This window comes from Apis cerana, linkage group LG7 (genome assembly GCF_029169275.1).
Source record: "Apis cerana isolate GH-2021 linkage group LG7, AcerK_1.0, whole genome shotgun sequence".
Classification (NCBI taxonomy): domain Eukaryota; kingdom Metazoa; phylum Arthropoda; class Insecta; order Hymenoptera; family Apidae; genus Apis; species Apis cerana.
The window spans coordinates 12,809,248-12,833,790 of record NC_083858.1 but is presented as its reverse complement, the minus strand read 5'-3'; the positions used below and the strand labels follow the sequence as shown (position 1 = coordinate 12,833,790).

Below are 24,543 nucleotides of genomic sequence, written 5' to 3'. Positions count from 1 at the left end.
TGCCGAAAAACCGACAGAGCTTCGAAGTAACTGACGCGTTCTCGGGAAAACTCATCAAAGAGCCGTGGATGGATAAATGTAACCGTCCGTTTAACGCGAACCCCTCGCTAATTTTAATTGCCGCCTGATTTACGTTTCGATACCGTTCCTTCTTTTTAATTCTATTTTTTCTCCACCTCTCGCCTCCAAGATTCCCCACTCCTCGCGCTTCCAGCGCACACATGGACGTGGACGTCGCGCGAGAAACGTTGTTCTGCGGTTACGAACGTGACGGCTCCGTGGAGAAAAAATGATAAATGTTCCGAGGACAAGCGGATACGTAATTACAGTGATTTTTCGGTGCGCCGGGATCACGATTTGTCACGAAATTTAATTCAATAAAACGCCATTCGGGAACAGCTCTACTTGATCGTGAATTTGATCGTGAAAAAGTTTTGTTCAATTTTTGAGTGCTAATAAAATTTAGTATACGACATATTATCGACATCGAGTCGAAGCAGGAAAAGAAGAAAAAGATTAAAGACGAATTCGACGTTACACGTTCTATGGGAGAAGGAAATTCGATCGACAAGTCAAATTGTATATTTCTTTCTTCTGTGTTTCATGGTACGTATCAGAATTAGATTCCGTTTTTCTTGCAATTGCACGTCTATTCTATATCTTTCCTGCGGTATTCAGGAGAACACGGAAGCGACGTAAGTGAGGACGCAATATTCAGTTTGGTTTGATGCCACAGTCCGTCACCCCTGCGGCTGTTTTCACACAAAACAAAGAAACCCATCCCTCCACGTCGATATTTCCTCGTTCCTGTCATCGTCGTTCTCCTTTCTCGAAGGGCGGTACTCTCTACCCCACCTAGCCACCCTTTCCTTCGTCGACCTGCGCCTTTCTTCGATCGCGATGCACGGAAGTTCAGGGCTGCGGACATTAAGGGGCGATAAGAGCGTTGTTACCATTGGCTTAAACGTATAATTACGAAAATGATGGATTTTAAATTCGAGAGTAAAAGTGTTGTTTTTAATCGGAAGAGAGTGAAAGTGTGCGTTGTGTCTGATAGAATGATAGAATTATATTTGAATTGAACGGTATATAAAAAATAGTTGAAATTGAAAAATCAGTAGCAGTATATATGATAATACAAATGTAAATTGCATAAATCAAGGAAACGAGGCATCATCTGACAAAAGACGACACAAATTAATTCCTTTTTGGACTTATTTTTGGTTTATCAGCGCAGCAAGAGCTACGATATATCTGTAAAGATACAAAGAAAGAAAGAAGGACCAACTATACTTGGCCATCGTCGCCGGAGAATGGTGTCTTTGGCAGACAGCGTGGCACCGAAGGCTCTCTATCCTCCTTTTTTTCTCGGGCGTGGCAATAAGGAAGTGGGCCCGCTGCTTAAGAAAACAGAGAACCGCCAATATCGGGCAGGGCCTGAGAAAACAGAGAACCGTTTTCGAAATCCTGTCCAGGATACGAAGCGACTTGGCTTTCCATCATGAATGAAAACCTGAATAGTCGCGAGTCGCCACGAAAAACCTGGCCAACCTGAGCAGCGGATAAGGGTAGGAATATCTCTTTGGCCCATGCCGTACCAGTGGAATTTCTGAAATAAATATCTCAAATATAATTCGGCTCGCTATATGAAGCAATATAGAAAAGTATTAAAAAAGTTTTATGTAAAAATTTAATTAGAGAAATGTTACGAATTTTATAATATTATAAGTTTTAAGTAATATATGTTTTATTTACTCGATATATGAGATTTTTAATTATTGCATGTTGTTAGCAGTATATTCAATTCTCATAATTACGGAATTAATTAATAGAAAGAAATTTATAAAATGAAAAAAATGATGCAGTGTGCTGTAGAATCTAGAAATAAACTTATATTCTTACAAAAAATGCAAACGTCTTTCTGGAGAATTGTTGTCGCAAGACAGCGTAGAATCGGTGACTAGAAAATTCGTTCCGGTTCCGACGCGACGTCCAAATTTCAGAGTAGGCGGTGACCACTTAATTAACGGCCTGACGAAAGGCAGCGACAATTAATACGATACCAGTTTCCTTTCAGGATTGGGATCTTCTAGTCCAGCTTGCACGTGTGAAATACCGAATGAAAGACGATGTCACGATTTGTCACGTGATATTCTTTTTGTGACCTTCGTGTCGTTACATTGTAATAGCATACAAAACAATGTAGTGATCAGATAAACAAACAATATTAAGTAGTGAATAACTAAACAAAGTATTAACGTCAAAACCTTATCCACTTTAAACGTTTTTCCTTTCAAGATTTAAAAATACCTTAAACAAAAAATAAATATATCCTTTGATAGATTATATCAAGATACATCTAATTTTTTCTTTGATAAGAAATTGAAATAAAATAAATTTTACAAATTAATATTCAAGATTGATCGATTCTGAAAGAGTATGTATCTATATAAATCTGTTCTTCCTATAAAATGTGTATGATATATATATCGAAAGTATTTGTATTTCAAGCAAGTCTATCTGCAATTAAATAAACGGGACTTGTGGTTTGTTCAGTAGTTCGAACGCATCCCATCGATCTTAATCGTAAAAGTAGAACTCGTTGTCATTCTTTGAGCGATGCCAGTCCTGTCTTTTGGTTTAACGAGTTTAACGAGTTGCTGTGCGACCAACGAAAAGTTCAGTGAAGGCGCAATGCGAATACTGTGTACCTTTCGCACCGCGAACCCATAATGGAACTTAATGGAGCTGACTGTCAGTATGGAGTTTCTCCTTGTCTCGGTGGCAGACTGTGACTGGACAATATATACTCGTAGTGCCACCGTTATTTGACAAGACATGTCCGCACACACGTGGACATACGTTCAGATGATTATTGTATATATTATAAATATAGGTAGCAGCAATGTAATAGTCGAAGGAAGCGTATGTCGAAATGATTAAAACTCCACTGTCAATTGCGACGATTAAATTGTGGCGGAATGTATGATAGAATATTGATCGTGTACATCTAAGGAAAATTTGATATCAAATATTTATAATTGATAATTAATCTGAAATAAAAAACACGATGAATAATTATACGTAAAGAGATTATAATAACGTTGAGGTAAACTAATTTGTATTTATTTTTATACCTCTTAATTTATTACTATTTCAATCTTAAATGCTTCTCTTTTTCGAAGATTTTTTTTTTGCGATGACAACCAAACAATTGCCGATTCCTCTCCTTTCGGATAATTCTGTGGCGGCAAGTGTCGAAGTCAAGCTATTCTCAGAGGTCCGGTGTTTTGACATGATGGCACCTCCAAGGATAATCCTTTAAACGGCCCCGACGGGTGGTCCTCGCGAGTCACCTTGCTTGCAGGACCTGCCTTGTCGCTTCTGCCTTTAATCCCGTGGACCAATCCGGCACACGAGTGCTTCCTGGCGTTCTCGAGGCTAGGAAAATCTGCGGTTAATCCTGCGAAAGTCCGAGAGCTTCATGCCGCATATAGTTTCCGAGTACTTTTACCGAATTAACGTACCTAAAAATATAAAAATTGATTAGATTTAAGGATATAAAGGATATAAATAATATATGGATGAAAAGTTCTTTGTATCGTCGAAATTTTATGATATACACATCAGCAAATATACTTTCTATACGTTAGAATACAATGCCACGCGTTGATTCAGAATATCTGTGCATGAATACTATTTCAATCGTGCATATATCTCACAACAATGAACATCGTGTAATCTGATATTCGAACAGGGATTCGATTATCAGACCGAGAAACCGTATGAAATTATGGAATTTACTCAAAGTCGATAATCAAAGGATCGATACACATAATTTTTAAACATAATCGCACGAACATTAAATAATTAACGAAACGATAAAATAAAAATTAAATAATTATGAATGAGAGAAGGATATAATCGATATGATTATTGGAAAAATATAAGAAGAAATTTATCGGTCATATTAAGACTTTCCAAGGACCTTTCTAAGGCTCGTTTCTTCTACGGGTGAACCTTTGTCTTTCTCGGCATCCGGTTCCGGTCCTTATCTTATGTTACACATGTAACCTTCTATGCTATTTGGCCCATTGTTGGCCACATGTGCCTCGTCTCAAGAGGTTTGCTTATGTTGGCCCACCTAACATAGCAAAGCTATGCCGAGACTCGAGTGTAAACTTCGCCGACAGACCGATCCTGGAATTCGATTGCATCTAATCGTTCTCTGGCAATGATATGACTCCATTTAAGTAACCGCAATAACGGTTGACGACATCACCAGGAACTTACTCCCTTATTCCCTGCGAAATACGGTAAAATATAAAATTAATATAAAAGTAATTTAACATCCTTTTTTCATTCACAATTATTTCCTCTTCATAATTTCAATAAATTAAATTTTAGTTCAATTAATAACTTTTTTTTTTACTTATCTTTGAAGATTTTTAGTTAATAACGGTTTAATAATAGGTAAGACAAAGTGATTACTTAAGTGCATGCGCGTGTATATGAGATGTCATCATAGAAAACAAGATTTCCACGAGATTCGTGATCCTGTGGTTTCCGGATCGACAGAGCGGACGGTGTTCATCCTCGCGTGAGTTTGAAACTCCTGGAATCTCGTATAAATTTTCTACTACCGTCGAGTTTCCCAGAACATACCCTTCTACGAGACGGGGGATAAAATTAATTCTTGGTTAATCTTCGCAAAATGACTACGAAAAATCCTTTACGGTCATAAATCAAACAATTTTATCCGAGAGACTTTTCTTTCTATCGGTAAAATTGTATAAAACAATAAAATACAAAAAAAGTAAATAAAAGAAACTGCAATTGCTGCATTATTACTGTATACGCGTTTCGGTTAACCGAATATCTTTTGGAGCAACAATAAAGTGGCACAATGGAAGAGCCGAACGTCAAATCCGACGGAAGGCTGCCGATCAGTCAGCGACATCTAATAAACGAGTAAATAATTTCGGTCACGTACCACTAGCGGGTATAGTCACAATGGGAGCTCCTTAAATAGGATTATATTAAGCTGTTTCACCAGCGATGAATGGCGAGTCAAATGGAGGATCGTCGAGGATGTTTTGGTAGGCGCGACTACGTGAGCAGTGCCGATGCCAGCGCCGAGTTGTGCCACCTCGGAGCAATACTGGCACACGAAGAACACGAAGCCGAAGAAGAGGAAGAAAGTAGTTGACAGGTGAATGGTCGTGGGCATCTTCGCCGTCCCTTGTCCACGAGCTTTCCCACGTCCTGCAGAAAAAAATTGGTGTCTTTTCGCTCTTCTTTTCTTCCTGGCTTTCATGCCTTCTTTTTAATCTTCGAAATTTCGCGCAAGAGAAGATTATCGAGTATATGGAAGCATTATCTGCAAAAAGTGTAGTGGAAATCATATTTCATAAATATTTCGACACTCTTTGTAAATTATTTAATATTATAAATTGTATATATCATTCATAACTGATAAATAAATATCGCATAAGTATTTTTATTTACTTTGCATAATTGAAATAAAAAATATGAAATTTAATAAATATATATATATATCGAATATTCTTGAAGTTCATATAATTTCAATTATCATTGCAAGTTTTCTAAATACGGTAACCGCAATTTAATTCTAGACATTTCGACGAAAGCGCCAGTATACCGAGATATCATACATCCGAGTGCACGCACCGTTAAACTTTCATTTTGTATCGTACTCTGTTACTCATTTGCTCGAACATGTACATTTCAATTGAACTGCGGCCCATAAAACAGAGACCTTTCATCGGATACAAGGCTCCGGCACGATTCGAAAATTTCGACGAACTATTTTCAAGACGCGACGATTTAAAAACCCCGCCAATAGAAGATTCTCGCCTGTCGACCTGTCGTTGGTTTGCCGCTCTTTGTCGTCGAATTATTTTAGCGGCCGATATTTTCATCCGTACTGCCACCTAAGCGAGGCTTCGAGCCAAAATCAACATAGAACGGGCATCCTCCTTCTCGCTTCCTTTCACTCCCTTTCTTCCTATCCCGCTTTTCCCTATGAACTTCCACAAACGAAACAGAATTCATGGATCACGTATTTGGCGACTTCTCACGTATGCATAACGCGTAAGGAAAATATCATTGATATTCAAAGATTTCCGAATTATATTTAATTATACATTGAATAGATTTTAGAATTTGATATTAGGTTAAAAAAGTAAGGTTACCTTTGTTTCCAGCTTCGAGATTAGAATTTGATAATGCATATTTACATGCTTTTCATCTTCGTTACGTTCAATGGTTCATTTCGATGAACGATTGATCGAAATAGCATCCATTTTGTCATTGATTAGATCATCAAATTTCTGAAAATAAAGCGATCTGTAGTCGCACATGATGCAACATGCAAAGCCACATATCCCGTTTTTTCATCATCCAGAAGTTACCGTCAGATTGGCTCCTCAAATCCCGTTCCTCTATCGGCCGTTCATAAATCGGTCGTTTGCTGTGTTTCCACGCGTACTGAGAAAGCAAACAACAGATAAATCAACGATAAAACGTTCCGTCGATCGACGAATCGACCGGAAGAATAATAGTTGTTCGTGCCTCGATGATGGCAGCATGCTAGGTGCCAAGCCGTCTAGTTATCCGAAGGAACGTGAAAATAAAAATACTAATGCATTTATCGGATTACAAAGAAATTATTTTAAAGGTAATCGTTTTATACATTTTGCATTTTTATTTCTATTATCGATACCAGTTTTAAGATCAAATGTTTCCATGATTGGTGTTTTATTTAAAATTAGATAGTATCTATACGAAAATATGCTCATTTTTTTTCTTATAACTTCTCTGGTTAGATAGATGTTACTATTTTAAAAAATAATGGAAACGATATTAAATACATATATCGCTTTCTTTATCAATATTAAGAGAGTAATACATGCAGTCATGTATTCTTGAATCGTGAGTTGCAACGAGTCGAGTCAAAGTGATTCAAGTGGCTTCGCGCAAAGGCAAATATTTGACAAGGAGAGATAAATTCCATTGGAATTCCATGGTATCCGTAGACAGCACGGCACCATATTGCGATGGCGTCATCGAACAGAAAAATTATAAAATGAAATCAATTTCTGAACAATTTTTAACTAAATAAAACATACATATATATATATACACTATACGATAAAGTAAAAATATTTAAGTTTCTAAAAGAAGTAAAAAATTGCAAAATAATTTACGTCATAAATTAAATTAATTTCTGATATAAATTTTTTGAACCCAGATAAAATATATTAAATTTAACCATTCATTGACATGTAATGAGTTGTCATTAAACGTATAAGAGTGAATGGTGAATGAGTGCAACTTTTCACTGCCAAAAAGCGAACGAGGTTCGACGATTCACGATCAGGCCGATTATTTATACTATAAGCAAAATACCCCAGCTCCCGGGCACTCGGTCGTGCAGCATCGGCCGTACTCGTAATTCGAACAGAGAGGATCAGCCGCTGGTGCTGGCTGTCAGAAAACGAAATACCATCCGGTCCACTTCGAGCCTCCACTCGAGAATGGTATTATGAATGAATCCCAATGGGGGAAGAACGGGTGCAGAGAGAAGAGAGAGACTGATTCGAGTCTCTCGAGCCTCTCCAGGCTCAATGGAACCGAGAGAAAAATCCGTATGGTCATTTTTTGATCGCACAATGAAACTGACTGCTCGCATCACCTCTCTCGTTGCTACTTCGTCTTGCTGCTCGCGTCTCCATGTTGCTGCGTCACAACAGTGACACATGCAGGCAGGATTCCTGGCTGTATACTTGGTGGGGACGGATGGCGAGGAAGGTGGTTGGGACGAAAGGAGAAGGAGAAAGAAATTCGATGTGGCTTCACAATGAGCCTCTTGGATGACTAGCACCGAGGAAGAGGTTCCATAGGAGTTATTTATGCGATCTCATTCTGAGACGAGGTGACACGGCCATGTCCCGTAAACAATGCGATCTTACGAGGGAAGAATGTCGACTGATTCGATTAACGGCGATGATTGGTTGTATCTTGACTTTAGTGCGCTTCCCAGCATTCTTTGCGATCCTTAAGGTTGAAATACGTTAATATCCCTTCACATCCTATGTAAAATCACATAATGTAATATTAATATATTTCTTTTAGTGAATTGAAGAAATTCCAACAATCATATCAAATTACTTACGTGATTTGATCCAAGTTTGTATTTGTTGTCGCAAAAGTTTCTCCTTACTGTTATTCGGCTACTTTTACGCGATTTGAAAATCATAAATTTCAAGAAATAGTGACGAGGCACGTACAAGTCATTCGATACTCGTTATCTTGATCACGAAGCATCCCGATCAATCACATGATTTTATGCGAAAGCGTGATCTAGACGGCGTTTCGAGAATTCTTCGTTGATCCATCGGTCAAGTCGTTGACATCTTGACGAGGCGTAAGGAACGTCTGGCGTCACGTAAAAAAGCCGTTCGTCTTCAGGAACGCATCCACCCACCGTCGACAGGTTTGATGCCTTCCGAGGGCCTGATGTGGGGTCTTTCGAACCACAAGCATACACATATACGTACCGAAGGCTTTTCAACGACCACGCTGTTTCATCTTTCGGAATTTAACAGCTGTTAATTATGACAATCTTGGTTAATTTTCATGATTGGGTCTGTTCATACTCGGTGATCAAGATTATTCAACCGTATAAGATGTCAGGTAATATTGTAATCGATATTTCCTTGATTGTCATTCATTTTACGACTGATTATTTAAAAATAATTAGTTATATTTTATGTGCATGTGTAAAAAAATTAATATTTCCATAGGAGTATCATTAGGAATAAATTGTTATGCGTTAAAAAATAGCGAAAGTAATTTTTGGTTATAATCTGATTATATGTTAGATTTTTCTCTCTTAAGAATGATCGAGATATTAAATTTCATTTGTATAAACATTTGTCTCAACAGTTTTTAGATTTGAATTTATATTAATAAACTGAAAAAGTATAAAGAATTATTATTATTATTATTATTGTTAAATAATTCAAAAGATACAATTTCGATATTATTTCATCGTATCTTCAAAAAATATTTCATTTAATGTATCATGCAATGTTTATTTGCATAGATGACATTCTTTTAATCCATGGAAATTCAAATTTTTACGATTGTCATTTCAATAAAGATTTCCGACTGTTGCAGTCGATTTCTTTTACTGAAAGGAGCGAGCAATGTTAACGCTGGGTGGTTCCGCTATCAAATGGTTGAACGCCTTCGAAGACGAATGTCTCTCGTCTCTTCTCCGATTTTTTCCTCTTACCGTCACCCCTTTCTCCTTCTACTTCCTTTTCCTAGCCGGCAGCTTTCAAGCCCCATTACCGTCGCTTTGAAACAAGCCACAGTAGTCCGATGAGCTTTTTTATTGCTCTAATATTGGCCACAGCTCAAATCCGTTGCAAAAGATTGCCGAATATTTCGACAAAAAGCCGTCTCGATTTTTTGTTTTGTGTCTAGCTTCATAAATTTCATTAACCTCTTTAACCCTATAATCTTAATTTCACGGTGAACGTATATTTTTATGCAAACAAAACATCAAATTAAAACATTATCTTTGAATCTAATTAATCGTTTTAAGTTTGTAATTAACGTTCAATTGAATGCACCATATGTTCTGCCTTACTGAGATATCAGTTAACATTGGGATTTTCCAGTGTTTGCGCAAAGTTCAGACGAAATTCAACTGACGCCTTGTTTGTTGACGTATTGACTTTTCCAAAGAAGATCTTTGATTTTGATCGACGCGGAGATTCACATTGATCCGAGTTATTAGTGGAGACTCTTGGCCCTCAGCGAGTGCATGAAACGTTGGAATTGAGATTTAAACAAGCGTCACAGTTAGAGAAACCGGCGAATCACACTTACATAGACTTCGTCAAATCCATTATCTAATTCTGCGCAAAATTGATCTTTTTATAATTGCTTGTCGCTCGCTTCATGAACCATAGAACGACTATTACTTCAAAATAGCACGTGCTATCTAATTTTCTTGATCTTCGGATGGCATATCTGTCATAATATGTTCATAATATTCAACGAGGAGCCAGAACAGGTTGCGTTGTGTCAACATAACTCATTGCCAGTATCAACAAGAAACGGTTACATTCAAGAAGATTGTACATGATCTCACAAACATGAGAACGTTTCTGTCCCATTGTCGTAATGTAAAAATTTTCATACTTCTTTCTATCAAAGAGCACGTTCATATATTAATTTTTTTAATAATAAAGTTTTATAATAACATATTTACTATACATATTTGTTGTATATCTATAAGAAAATATATGGATAAATAAAAAAAGATCCAACAGTAATATGAACAAAGAATAATTCAAAAAGTAGAATGCTTTCTCGTATGGAGTAAAAATTCTTATTTTGTCTGCTTACTGAAGCCTACGTTCGGTCTTCAAAGTATACTCGTCAGACAAGAGGAAGTGCTTTTTGTCCTGCCTGTGCATCCTACGCGTATATTTAACTTGGCATACCTACTTCAACACCTTCCGAGCAGCGCGAAGAATGCTGACTTCTTTTTTCTATTGTCCATTTCTTAAAATTTTTCCTTTTAACTCTAACTAAAGGGATAAAATAAAAAGAAATTCATTAATTTAAATATTAACTAATTAAACAATTAAATTTAATTAGAAATTGAGAAATTTGAATTAATAAGACAACTTATTAAATAATAACTTATAAAAAAAGGATATTCTTAAAAATGATTTAATATTATTTGAAATGTTCATTTTAAAAATTAATATAATTTCTATCAATGATTTTGTTCTATATGATTACAAACTTGAAACTGCATGTATTTGTTGTATACAGAACTAGATATTTACATTCGGTCTCACACTGAGAATATTTTGTCAATCATCAGTTGTGCTCGTTAGTGAGATCCATCAGTGACGCGGATGCGTCTCGGCGACTTAACTTCTCGAAATAATCACGTAAATGCATAGAACTTGCTTTTTCTTTTTCTCTGTTGCTTTGTCATGTTTGTGAACTAAATACAAATGTACCATGTCTGGAATTCGTATAAAACCAAATGTTATTTTCATGATTGGATCGTAAAAATTTTATTTTGTCACAGTAACATAAAATTTATATAAATTGCTTTGAATCCATATATGAACATCATTTTCGATTAATGGTATGAAAAAAATGATGCATAAAATAAGTAATATGTAAACAGAATTGTTAAAAAGATCGTTTAACTTTTCAGCGTACAAGATATCAATTACTAAACATTAAAAATAATAGAAAAACCGAAAAAAATTTAACAAGTAAATATGTGAGTAAATAAGTAAGATCTAGATTGTGACGACGATACCCGCGATAGTTGTTCATTCGAGCAGGTGGTTTTGCACGAGGACACGAAGCAGTGCTTGGCTACTGTTTTCAGAATAAACTAGTGAGCTTATACTCATAACAAGAAAAATATTAAATCACCGTCATCGCCTGTACCACCCTATCGAGGCCCTTATCTGTGTAGCACTTTTCGATAGTATAACCGTCTCGAGTCAAGAAGCTTATTTGCGCTAACCTCGTTTCGATTATTTTTATTTTCACATCGAGACATTAATACATAATAAATTTACATCGTTGATTATTGCTGTTTCGTATTAATGTTCGTCGCTTTGTTGAAAAAATATTCGCGGGATAATTCACAGTTCGTAAAATATCTTTCTGTGACGTATAACATACAAAATTAAAATTTCTAACTTGAAAACAGGCATCCACTGAGCAAATCTTCTTGTTTCTTGTTGTCGAAAAATATAAACGTATATAATCTCTTTTGTCACGTATCGTCTTAATGGATAAAGAAACGTTTGCTAGTTTATTCGTTTCTTTTTTTGTTTGCCTGTCATAGCACAAATTCCTTATATACTACCACATTAACGACACACCGGTTGAACCATTATGATCGCTGGTAATGCTATTTTGAAGATAGGACGACCTGCGGACCAATCCGCGTTGTGTTCTCATTCTACCGTAACACCACAGGAGGCACTCGTGTACAATAGGTTTGCGTAAGGGCACGCCAGATCCTATGGCTAAGAAACGCTCGATTTACCATGAAATCGGTGAATGTAACCGTATGTATACACTCGCCTTCCCTCTGTCAGCACGATGATCTTTTTCAGGGGATTGTGTTTGAACAGTAAAGAAGTTGTTTGTATCAATTCATTTTCAATTAATTGTTATTTAATATATCTATTTATCAAATAGATCAAAGAAAAAAATTTATAATTATATTTTTCGACATTTAATTTTGAATTGCCAATTTTTCGCGGTTAATCTATAGTTTTCATTTCTATGGTTAAAGAATCTTATTTATCTAATATTACATGGACGAGGAAATTTTCTATTCTTATAAGTCATCAATGCACAAAAAAGTTAGAAAATTCTTTGAACGATCATTGATGATTGCAATGTAAGCGTAATAACTCAATCTGACGTAAAAAAATGTAAGTCGAACAACGATGTGGTTACCTTCTCACGGGAACAAACACGGCGTAACTATCGGAACACGAACTCGAAACAATCAGCTCATTGTCTGGTTCTCATTGTATATCTTTCTAGGCCGGGAGGATCGTATCCACGGGTCTGAAGGTGCATCCACATACAATACGTATGCGCGATGGGCGCGTAACAATACAATCGGTAGGCGACAGGGGGATATCACGCGCACCACTGGCCACCGGCAATGACTTAATGCTATTTGGAGTCTACAGTTCTCTTGCACGCCATTATGCACGCGTGGCGAGTGTACTCGTCCGTGAATGCCGTAACATCAAGACTAAAAAGAGACGCCGACACAACGAAAATGTTTACGGTTTCATGGTTGCTTTGGGTTGCTTAGTAAAATGTGATAGATTTCTTTAGGATGATGTTAAAGATGTAAACCTATATGGTTTAATCTTTCTGTGTGTAATATATTCGATGAAACGGAATGTTCATTTGCAGTTGACAATTCGAGGTTGTGTATTTTATCAAATTATAACATATAATTTTGATTTTTAAATTAATATTTATTTAAAATACATTCAGAGATTTAAAAAAAGTAAATTTAATTTACTGATGAGGTTATAGTGAAGATATAATTCCAGGAAGCTGAATCCCTTGTTAATTTGAACGGTTTAATGGCATTCGGTGTCAGAATTTCGTGGGACGTACATACGTGTAAACAGACACGGTGTCAGGCAACGTACCGTACGGGGGTTGAACACCCTAAAATTAGCCCCGAAGCGGGATGCGACGCGTATACGCGAACGCAGTACGTATTGAACGTGAACCCACACGCGTAGAGAGCGTGAAAAAATGCTTACATTATCATCTGTAATTTCGTAAACATACCGTGGGTTGTACAGGGACTAGATTATGGGGATCCGTTGGTGCACCCGTTGCGGGTGGCCCAAGAAACGAACCATCTTCCGTAGTAGGTTTTCACTTTGGGAAGTGGAAGGAGCATAAAAAAAGATTATGATTAAGGAAACCACATGTACCGATGCGTTAATAAAATGGAAGATAGTAAAAGTTGTGTATCATAATTAAATTCGTATCATATATAATCGCAAAAAATATCAAACATATTATAATTTCTGTTATATTTTATATTATTTGTTAAAAGATTAAATAAGAGAAAATACGACGAATTAATGATTTTTAATGTTTACAGTATAGAAATACACGCAATAATGAGTCGAAAAACGAAATGAAAACGCTCATTTCTGACAAATGTGAAAATCATGATATCAGAGGAATTATTTCGTCCCCATGGTGTTCCAACTTTGTAAACAACGCAGGAAACAAATATAAAGTATTCACGAGCACAGCATCATTCGATGAAGTTGTATCGCGAGCGACAAGGATCGGTCGGTATACGGTTAATTAATTGCCTATTTTAAATTCGAATTACCATGCTATAATAACGTGTCACGCGTTAGGATAGCCTCGGGGAACAATGTTATGAACGAAGAAGATAGATGCGCGGAAGGGATGAAAACCGGCAGAGACATCGATACATTGACGTTCTTTGATGCATTGGTAGATGTGTCAATTAAATTCGAAATTACTGGCGAAAATGAGCAAATTGTTGCATACCAACGATGTGTAAATGTGTCTACCTATGTGTTCCTGGGAACGTTTCGCACAACCGATTTAGCATTTAACGTCATAATGACGTTTGCATTTTCGACTGGCGCCATTGTTTACTTTATTTCGAATTAAACCACGATTAAGTGTGACCTCATCTACACAATATCCATACACGATATCTATACAATGATCATTACGTTCCAATCCCCGTTTAGAAATTTTTGACAAGAGATATTCCATTTATTGAATGAAACGATATTGGGGAACGTTTTGAAATCCAAATTAATAAAAAAAATTTATCTCTGATTATAATAAAGTAATAATCTATCAGATAAAAATTTTAATTTGGTATTCACGTTTAATGTTAGCTTTTTCTCCTTAAATCCTAAAAGCAATATGAAAGAAGTCATTAAAAAGAGTGTTGTAAAATACAAGTTGAAAGTCGGAAAGATTAATGACTGCTATTATTATACGATAGTAATTTAAAGATAACGTTAAAATTTAAATATCCAGTAATAGCATATTTCAATGAATTGGTCACATTTAACATATTTTTTCAATAGAGATATTTATAATAAATTTGGGCAATAATCATGCGCCTATAAAATCGCTTTCAAACGATTTTCACGATAGTGTTTGTGACAGGGCGATGTACCACGTTCAGCTATCGATTTGTTCCTGCAGATTCCATTGCATTCCATTGCATTCCAATAGCAACAGACTCGTTCTTCACGTCGAATCAATTTCTATTGGTTCCTCCATTTTTTCTTATATTTCGATTTTTTTTAATTTCATTTCTCCATCCTTCTTTCTCTCCCATTTGAAAGAAAAGGCAAGCAAATTTGCAAAGAAAAGAAAAACCACAAGAGGGATAAAAATAGAGATGATTCGAAATATTGTAACTTCGCCCTACGTTTGTAATTGCCAATTTTAATTGGCTCCTGTTCGTTTCTCATGTCCATTCCGTTCTTTTTCCCCCCGATTCTTCTTCCCCGTTATCTGCGAGTAGTTTTTCCTTTTACCCTTTGCTCGGATTGCATCAGTGTGTTAGATGTAAATGAAATTCTATTTATCCACCATCATGCTCAGCCAGACTCTTTCATTCCTTTTTTTTCTTTCTGTTTTCACATACATTCCCTTTTGCTTCCGTGTGACCCTGTCCATTTGTCAGGGTACGACGAAATGGCGAATTTCGTTCGTTTCCGTGAAAGTTTGTTTTGATGGCGCCTCTGGTCTGTTTCTACTTGCCATTGTTCCAAATTTCGAGGAGCTATCATTTTATTCGATCATCTTTCTAATAGAAATATTATCAATTTTGTGTAATTTTGTAATGATATAATTATTTCTATTTAATAGATCTCAAAAATATCGCAAGATTTCTGATCGAATTATTCTAAAATCATTTACAGTTTATGTGGTTCAAAAGTTAGAGGAAAATTTCACAACAAAGGAATCAAGGTATCTGAACAATTTTAAGTTTTCATTACATTAGAATTTTTTTTTAAATTTTATGTTTCTTTACATCTATGCCAGAAACTCGTAATCATAATCATTTATAAAGAGCGAGACAAATTTACAAGCAGAACGAATGGACGAAGAGAGAGAGAGAGAGAGAGAGAGAGAGGGAGGGAGAGAAGGAGCAACGACTACGACGATAGAAGCCGACTACATGTATCGAGGTTAGGTCACGGCACTCCAGCAGCGATTCCAGTTTCGCGTTTTGCCGCGGGTCTCTGGGAAATGCACACCTGTCGTCTTTCCCCTGAACGAGCAGACGATGGCGAAGCCCCCTTTCTCTTCCACGTTTCTCTCTTCGCGGTACGTTCTTCTCTTTTCACCCTTGTCCTCTCTGCGCTTGCTTCCTTCGCTCGGATTTTTACGTCAAAAATATTTGTTGAATTGCTAACGACGTGTATCTTTATGTGTTACACATCTATTCCTTTTTTTTCAATGGAAATTTCTAAATGAAAGTTGTATTTGTATGTAGTACCTATATTACGATAATAATTATATAACAATGATAGTAGATTCATTAGTGCTTAAAAACATACGGATGTTGTTGTAGGCTTCTAGATTGTTTTAGGAAAATTTAGCTAGCAATATATTATAGGAATAATAATAGGAAAAATTTTGATTTGAATGATTTAAATCCTTGATTTTCTTATTATAACTGATTAATAATATCTTATATAATAAAGATAAGTCATATTCTAATTCAAATCTGTTGTATTTTATAGACATTTTTATAATAGTTTACTAATAAAAGAAGGTTAACGTACATCGTATTCCAAACGTAATATTTTTTTCCTTTTTTATAAACCGTTCAAAGTTTATCAATAAAAACAAATTTACTTTAGTGTTTATTAGAAGGAAGACAAGAAATCATTATTGGTTTCACTTTAACTCATAATCCTTTTTTTTGAGCTTTTTCGTTTTGCATAAACTTTCGCTGGCCAGTATGTATTGTTGGGTTACTTAGAAAAAAACGCCTTTACGTAAGTCGGAAACGAAGAAGATTTACGCTGTCGATTCTCTTTCTCTCTTCGTCCATTTCGTAGAGCGTACTGTTTGTTTAAGTAAGCCGACGGCCAAACTTTTTTTCTCTTTCGTTCACTTGTTTGAAATTGATGATTGCATGGAACCGCTAATTCCGCCGCAACGGTTACGCGCGAGAAACAAAAAAAAAAAAAATAAAACGATAGATGGGGGAAAGGGTGGAAAAAAAGAGAACAAAATGAAAGCAAGAAAACGTTGCAGCTTGAGCGTGCGACTAGCGTTTCCATCACCGAAATAATCGTCGTTCATCCATGGTTTTTCCAACGACGCAATGTTTATGCCACACGTGGGAACGTAGTCTCGATGCCATCAAACTTTTCAACTGTTTTTACGATGAAGATTCCTGTTAAAAGCAAAACTTTTTCGTATCTACGTCAACAATTCTTATAATATGATTAGTCGGTTAAACCGTACTCTTCTTACCGACAATGAGTCACATGACTTATTCACGTGATTAGGTTAGATAGTACTGATCGTTTAATGAAGACGAAGTCACGAATAGAATATTTTTTATTAACAATATTATTAATAATTATCAATAATAAAAGTTTCCGTCAGTAATTTTGAAGATCAAGATGAACTTGAACGAAAATCAAGTATTTCGTGAGAAGTGGGTTTTTCCAGTCAATTCAAACGCTTCATAAGATACGAAGATTATTTAGGTTAAGAATCGAATGAAAGGATCGCACATTTTTCATCGCGTATTTGCACGCTGTAGGGTGAATAATTTTAAGTGTTTGCCATAGAGATAGAGATCGAGGGCTCGATGACTTTTGCACCCTCGAGTTCAGTCGCTCTAAAATTGCCCCAGTCTGACTCGGTTGCGGAACCGCGTGTTTGCTCGGTTTAGAGGCTAATGCCGGGCCGCCATCACGAGAGTTTACATTCCGTACAAATACCACTTCTGACGTTCGTCACTTTTGCCCGTCGATCGCTAATTCGATTCCACCTTTGATAAAGTGGCTTATACAAGCAATTAATAAACTTCTCCATAGTTTCTCGTGTTAATTTAATTGACATTGCATTATCATATACAATTTTTTAAACAATTTTAATTAAAAGATACATATTATTTTCATACGGATTTGAATTTTCTCGTTTTCAAATTAGATAGACATTTCTAATCAAAGAAAATGTGCACGCAATGGGCATATTGGAACAAGACACCTTCCAGGAGATTCTTGATCCTGGATTTTCCATAAACCGCAGACCCTAAGGCGACTAGAACGGAATAGACTGACGCGTGCTCGAAGGGATTCTGCTAACTGGTCGATAGGTATATATTCTATCTTTCGGCGAAGTAACGGATTGGCGGTACAGGACGTTCTAAAGCCTGGCTTTATCCGGAGCACGTGTTTCGGCAGATGCAGTTAAATACTGCCTCGAGCGAGAACCATCGAACAACTGAACGAAACTTTACTCGTTACAAAATCATAATGTTGTTTTGTTGGTCATGAAATTTTCTCTCATATTTTAACAAGGAATATTAATTATAAATAAATCTTTCGAGTATATTTTAAATATAATCTCGTGTTATTTTAGCAAAGAAATAATTGTTTATTGATAATTGTCATAATATATCGATATCAAGAGGAATATTAAGTTTGATCTTCTTCAAAAGATATTATACTTCGATTATAATTCGATAGAGACGAATGATTTTCAATGTCTTTAATAATCGAATATGACTTCTTTATATTTTAATATTTTATATAATCGTGTAGATTAATGATTATGTAATAATTGTTACATACTAATATCAACAAAATTAAAATTTGATATCCTCTTTGAAAAATTTCTTCTGAATCATACGCTTTAATATCGGTACATTCAGTATTGCAAAAATTCCATTGAAATTACGCAGTTTCCGATGTCGTTCGATCGTTCAAATATCCGGAATGAACAGAGCCGAGCGAATGTTGCAAGATATTCTTACCTTTCCATTATCGCCCACGTCGATACGGTTCGCGGAGAAATAACGTTTCGCAGATCGCGACTAGAAATATAATCAGGATCGATCTCTGTTCGAAGAGATGTAACAAAGTGCTGGTCGAATGCAGCTCATGAACCAAGAATCGAAGCGTCTAGTCTGTTTAAAAATTTCTTGAAGCTTTTAAACGGGTTCACTTTTGTATTATTGTTATCGCGATCTCGACGATGCGCTGCTTTTATATCCCGTCCGTTTTTTTTACGCCGTAAAATCGTTCTTTTTATTAATCCGATTCAAATGATTGTTTGTTTTCTTTTTTTTTCTCTTTTTTTTTTTTTTTTTTACTTTCTTTCTCCTCTTTTATATTTTGCGTTTCCAACCTGTCGCGCCATTACGGGCGGAATAAAATGTATTTTTTTCAAGAGAGGAAATTTTTTCCACGTTGCACGCGATAACGGAATTAATTTTGATCGATGCCGCGGGTAATTAAACGGTCGTGTTGTTTTCGCAGGTGTTTATACCGTTTGTGTTCATACCTGTACGAGTACACTTTTGTAAGTAGCCGGTTTTGTTGTTCAAAAAAAAAAAAAAAAAAAGAACGAGAACAAAGTAAAAAGAAAGAAAATTGTAACGAAATATTTTTTTTCGAAACTCTTCTCTTCCCGTAATATCAATAAACATTTAAAATGTTGAACCGAATAATAGTTTTACAAGTGTCGGTTGTGTGGAATGGAGGGAAAAAAGAAAAAAAAAAAAAAAAAGAAAAAAATTGGAAAAGAAAGAAATAAATCGAAAATTCATGCAAAGATATCTCGAAGAAACAACACTGTGCTCTCGTTTCGATTCATTACGTTTATTTCGTAAGGTTTCGTATTCGCATCGACTCATCCTACGTTAATAAATTTGCGATTATTATTACTAATCGTAATATCAATATGTTTCTGTATATATAGATCTGTCTATTTATACATATATAGTTTTATCTATACAATCTATTATATATATCTATATATATATATATATTTATATATATAATCTTTTTTAATAATATACACGCAGAGATCTACCTACGATACGATTCCGTTTTAATTATTCACATTATCCGTTTTTGCAATAAATATATATATATATATTATATTTCAACTTTCGTTGAACGATCAATCTCGTGCAGCCGAATCGCGCGCATCGGTTACAAGGAATGACGTTACGCGATAAATAAATGCACAAAAGTCGAGACGCACGCAACCCCTCACGCACAAGGAAACGATCATTTATCACTTTTTACAAACAAATTTTATCACCGTTCCGTTCATTTAATTAGGAAAGTTTTATCATTTCAAATGTACAATTAGTAGAAACACTAACATAAATTAAAATTTTAAACTGAAATATTAATCAATACATTTTAAAGCTTGTGAATGCATAATGTAAATTATACACATATATATATATATATATATTTGTAAATAATGTATATACAATTGACTTGTTTTACAAAAAAAAAAAACAATTTTTATCTTATTATCTCTCTCCATATTTGATTACTTGATTTTGACCAATATAATTTACAATATCGCTTCCACTAATTGTACTAACCTTTTTGTCGCAAAAATGTTCATTGCGATTTCTACGAATTATCGATGTGATTTTCTTTACGTTTAAACTCTTAATTAAATTTCGTAAATAATTATTACGATAATTAGTACAATAATTATTTATATCAACTGTAATAATACGCAATCAACTCTCGATCCAACATCTTAATCCGAGATTAAGAGTTAAAAATTGATTGATAAATGACACAGAAATCAAACTGACGATTACACTTCATCGAAGCTAATTATTTGATTTTTAAACGCTAATATTTAATTAATGTCGAAAATTTTTCATAACACGAAGTAAATTAATCCGAAATTAATTGAATCGTTCAGATATTCAAATGTACTGTAAATAGCAAATAATGAATTTGATTTTAAACGTTATAAAAGAAAATTATCGAAAATCATATCAATATTGTAGCATCGAACATCATTTTGTGCTCAATATTTTTCACTTCGTGAAATCCGTTTTCATATGTATCAGCATCCAGCGAGATTCGACTTCGTACCGGTGACGGTACCGAATCGGACAAGCATTCCCAAAATATTTTTTTTTCCGTCTGATCAATTCGTTGCAAGTTTGCACAGTTGCACTGTGTATAGGATCGCGCGTATCTCCATGCAAATACGATCATAGCGAAAAAAGAAATTTCGAACCGGTCAAAATTACCGTAGATCAGGAAAGAGACCTGCCTTTGTTTGCTCAGGTGACGACTATCATCATTGATATTCACAGCTGTTTTTAGGATACGTCTCGCATCATACAAGCTTCCGATTCATTAATGAATGACTCTGTATGCGATAAAATTGATCACAAACCTAGAACCGAATGCATCAACGCGTCTCGATCGATCTAATGTTTTCCAATTTCATCGATTTATTTATAGAGCTCCTCGTTATTATTAAATCTTTCATGACGCGAAACGGAAGGAAAGAGGTTAAGAGAAGTTTATGGATTAAAAAAACAAAAAGATGTTCGTTCGTTCGTTCGCGGGTCGTAGGAAGAAATGACAGAAAAAAAAAAATTATCGCGGTCTGGAGCGACCAGTTCGAGGTTATGCGCGAACGCCTTAGGCTAAAGTAGTACACGTGTATTTGGTTTTTTACGTTAGAAAAACATAAAACGTGTTCACTGATCGCGATAATCTTTCTCTGAAATGTCAAGTATCAGTCGGTAACTCGAGTTGGCATGCGACGACGCACACTGCCGATACCTTTCGTTTCTTATTTCGATATCTCGATCGATATAGAATGCATCGGGATAAGATTCGATAAAGTATAAAATGCGTCAAACTATTTTCACTCGGCTAACACTAAAATCGAAGTAGAAATCGAACGCTTTTACGTTGAATTATTCGAACGATTCGAGATAAATATTATATTTACCTCGACGAGAATCTCTAAATAATTTTCCCTCCTATTACTCCTTAATATTCATTTTCGCATCTACAACGAGCTACGTGTAACATTCACGATCATTCTTGTTACGTGAAAGATAAAATATTTACAATTACGTATCGTGTAGTTCGTACAGTTTTTTTTCCTTTCCTTTTTTTTTTTTTTTTGCGAATCGAGTTTTTTTCGAATTATCGTTTACTTTCGCCCCGCATTTTATCATGGATTGTTAGACTTATCTAATTCCATTCTTTGGCGAGGTCTTCCGTGCAGGGGATCCACTCTTGCTTCACGTAAACCAAGCTCGGGTCGTAGTGATCGGTGTGATGTTCTTCAAGGCCTCGATGATGAGGCCTTGAATTTCGGTATTCTCAGTATTTATGCAACGTGATGGGTAAATTGCCGCTGGTGTTGACGGTGTTACAGTCTTGATAGTATCGGTGGTACAAGGGTGGAGACGGAGCTGCACTCGACGAGAGCGGAGTTGGTGGGCTGGATCTGGAACGTGTCGATATTTTTCACGAATGTAAATTCCTAATAATGTAACGAGTCGATACGACAATTTCACATTGCAACCAATTAAAATAGATGAAAAAAAGAGGCGTCGTTTCACTTCCTTTCCATCCTCGTATTTCTCGTATTCGATCATTATTTATAAATTACGCAAAAGATTCGTTGTCGGTTGAAAGGAAATGACAAGTAACGTAAATAATGGTATCATTGTCATTTTTGTCCTTACCTGTAAAGTTGACAGCTTGGCGATTGGGTATCCTGATAAATGGCGGCGGCGTCAGGGCTGGCTGCCTCCTGATACCACTGCGAGTGTCCCGCCGTATTGTTGTGATTTCTCGAATTATATTCCGCGTGATCCATTATGTAACCAGCTGTGGGCGTACAATAAGGCGCGTACATGGTTCCGGGCGGCGAACCGTTGCTCCTGGACACGGAGCTGGTGTGGCCGTATCCGGTGGTCGCCATCATTGCCGCGACAGCGGCCGTCGTCGTGGTCGTCGTCGTGCAAACGGACGGCAAGTGATCTCTGGATACCACCCCCGCGCCCATCGACTCTCTGCTCGTCATGATCGAGTGTGAGTGAGGGTGAGGATGTTGAAGACCGTGGGGATGATGCGTGTGATGCTGATTCTCTCTGGTCATTAGGGCGGCGCTGTTCTCCCGCGACGTCATTAAAGCGTCGACACTGAAACTGGTCGGATCTAAACCCATGGACACATCCTGGATACCAGCATCCTGGTGGACCTGATGAGCTTGATGCACTTGGTGACCGAGAGCCGTTTGGATAACACTTTGCCCGGCCACTGCGACGGCCGTCGTCGTCGTCACTGCCGTTTTCGTGTCTTGAATCGGGCTGTGAAGCCCGTACTTCGCCTGCACAGCCATACAATGGCTTCCAGTATCGTTCACAGGCTCTCTCTTCGGCTTGCACAAAGTCGTCTCCAGGGTGCCCAACTTCTTGGTGCCCGACGTGTCCGACGGCGGCGGTATTACTATGTTGCTCGGCTTCGTTTCCTCCTGATTACGTTGCTTCTCGGGCACCAGACCTTGCCTCTTCAACGCCTCCTCCTTTTCCTTCAAAGCGTCCTTCTTCTTGAAGCGTCTACGACGTCTGAGATAAGAACCGTTATCGAACATGTTGTAGCTGTCCGGGTCCAGTGACCAATAGCTTCCCTTTCCGGGTTTCTTGTCGTCCCTCGGCACCTTGACGAAACACTCGTTCAAACTGAGATTGTGCCTGATGGAATTTTGCCATCCTTGTTTGTTCTCGCGGTAATAAGGGAAACGTTCCATGATAAACTGATAGATACCGTTCAGGGTGATCTTCTTGTCGGGCGCGTTTTGTATCGCCATTGCGATCAGAGCTATGTACGAATACGGTGGTTTTACCATATCCTTACCGGGATGATGAATATGTTGCTGGGTTATACCTGAGACTGGGTAACCTGCCGCCGTCGCGTACCCACCGTATCGATATTGTTCGTAATATCCAGGAGCTGCTCCCACTCCCGGATACGATGGGGTTCCCATCCCAACGGGAACAGCCGTTGCATGCCTGTAATATGCATTTTGCTCGCTAAATAGCGTATGCATTTTTTAGATTCACCTAGATTCACCTAGATTCCGATCGATCGCGCCACCTGTTACGTGAATTTGTATAAAATTTTCCGGATCACTGTTAACGATGCATAAATATTATTTTTAGAACAGTTTCGACGTTGTTATTGACATTTTTTTTAATATTTTTCTAGAATAAATTTCATCAATTTTCGATCATCAAGTTTCACTCACTGATTTCGATCAGTCACTTCGAAATAATTTAATTACACACTTTGTCACAGACGAGTATCGAGTCAGAATCCGCGATTATAGGGAATATTCACTAGATGGGATTGCAAAAATTTCTCGATATCGATCGATCGATCGATCGATGCGAATGGTAGTCACTCACTTAATAATCGATACGGTCGAACGGCATCGTAACCAATCAATTCGATAGATCGTTGGTGAATTATCAATTCCGTCGGCGGGAGACGCGGAGACGGTGGTTCGTTTACTCGTTACCCGTTTAAATGGTGTTTTGTTGACGCTTCGGAATATCTCTCTACTCTGTGCAAGTTAGTCTCGTCGATCGGGGAAGACAGGCGCGGCGTGGTGCGAGACAAGGGTGCATCCAGTGGTCGATGCGAGGCTAACCCGTAAACCCGCGTGCACGCGTATTATGATACACAACAGGTCGGAGTTTACTCAACCCCGAGTAAAAACACACTGGGGCCTCGGCCTCGCGAGCAAGCGAAGTGTTCAGTGTCGGCCAGCACGGCTGCGCGACCCGTGCGTGGCGCTTCGCTTCGAAAAATCACGAGAACACTGTCACGGCCTGCCGCCTATTATCCAACG

At 36.9% G+C, this 24,543-nt stretch overlaps 1 protein-coding gene, 1 long non-coding RNA gene and 1 pseudogene across 2 annotated transcripts; 1 reads left to right on the top strand and 2 right to left on the bottom strand.

Annotated features, from left to right (window-relative positions):
* Positions 1 to 601: 601 nt before the first annotated feature.
* LOC107999275 (uncharacterized) lies at positions 602 to 12,761 on the bottom strand. Its single transcript, XR_009830602.1, has 9 exons — positions 11,779 to 12,761; positions 10,896 to 11,080; positions 8,198 to 10,631; positions 6,216 to 8,114; positions 3,989 to 5,380; positions 3,138 to 3,441; positions 1,903 to 3,053; positions 1,294 to 1,609; positions 602 to 918 (listed from the first exon to the last, which is right to left on the bottom strand). It is a non-coding gene; the product is annotated as an uncharacterized LOC107999275 (long non-coding RNA).
* Positions 12,762 to 12,890: 129 nt separating this feature from the next.
* Positions 12,891 to 14,221, top strand: LOC114577734 (uncharacterized; annotated as a pseudogene).
* A 3,483-nt stretch (positions 14,222 to 17,704) lies between these two features.
* Positions 17,705 to 24,501, bottom strand: LOC107999252 (fork head domain-containing protein crocodile). Its single transcript, XM_017058953.3, has 2 exons — positions 22,373 to 24,501; positions 17,705 to 22,131 (listed from the first exon to the last, which is right to left on the bottom strand). Exons 1-2 carry the CDS (start codon positions 23,737 to 23,739, stop codon positions 22,005 to 22,007), a joined length of 1,494 nt encoding a protein of 497 aa, XP_016914442.1. The 5' UTR covers positions 23,740 to 24,501; the 3' UTR covers positions 17,705 to 22,004.
* Positions 24,502 to 24,543: the final 42 nt, after the last annotated feature.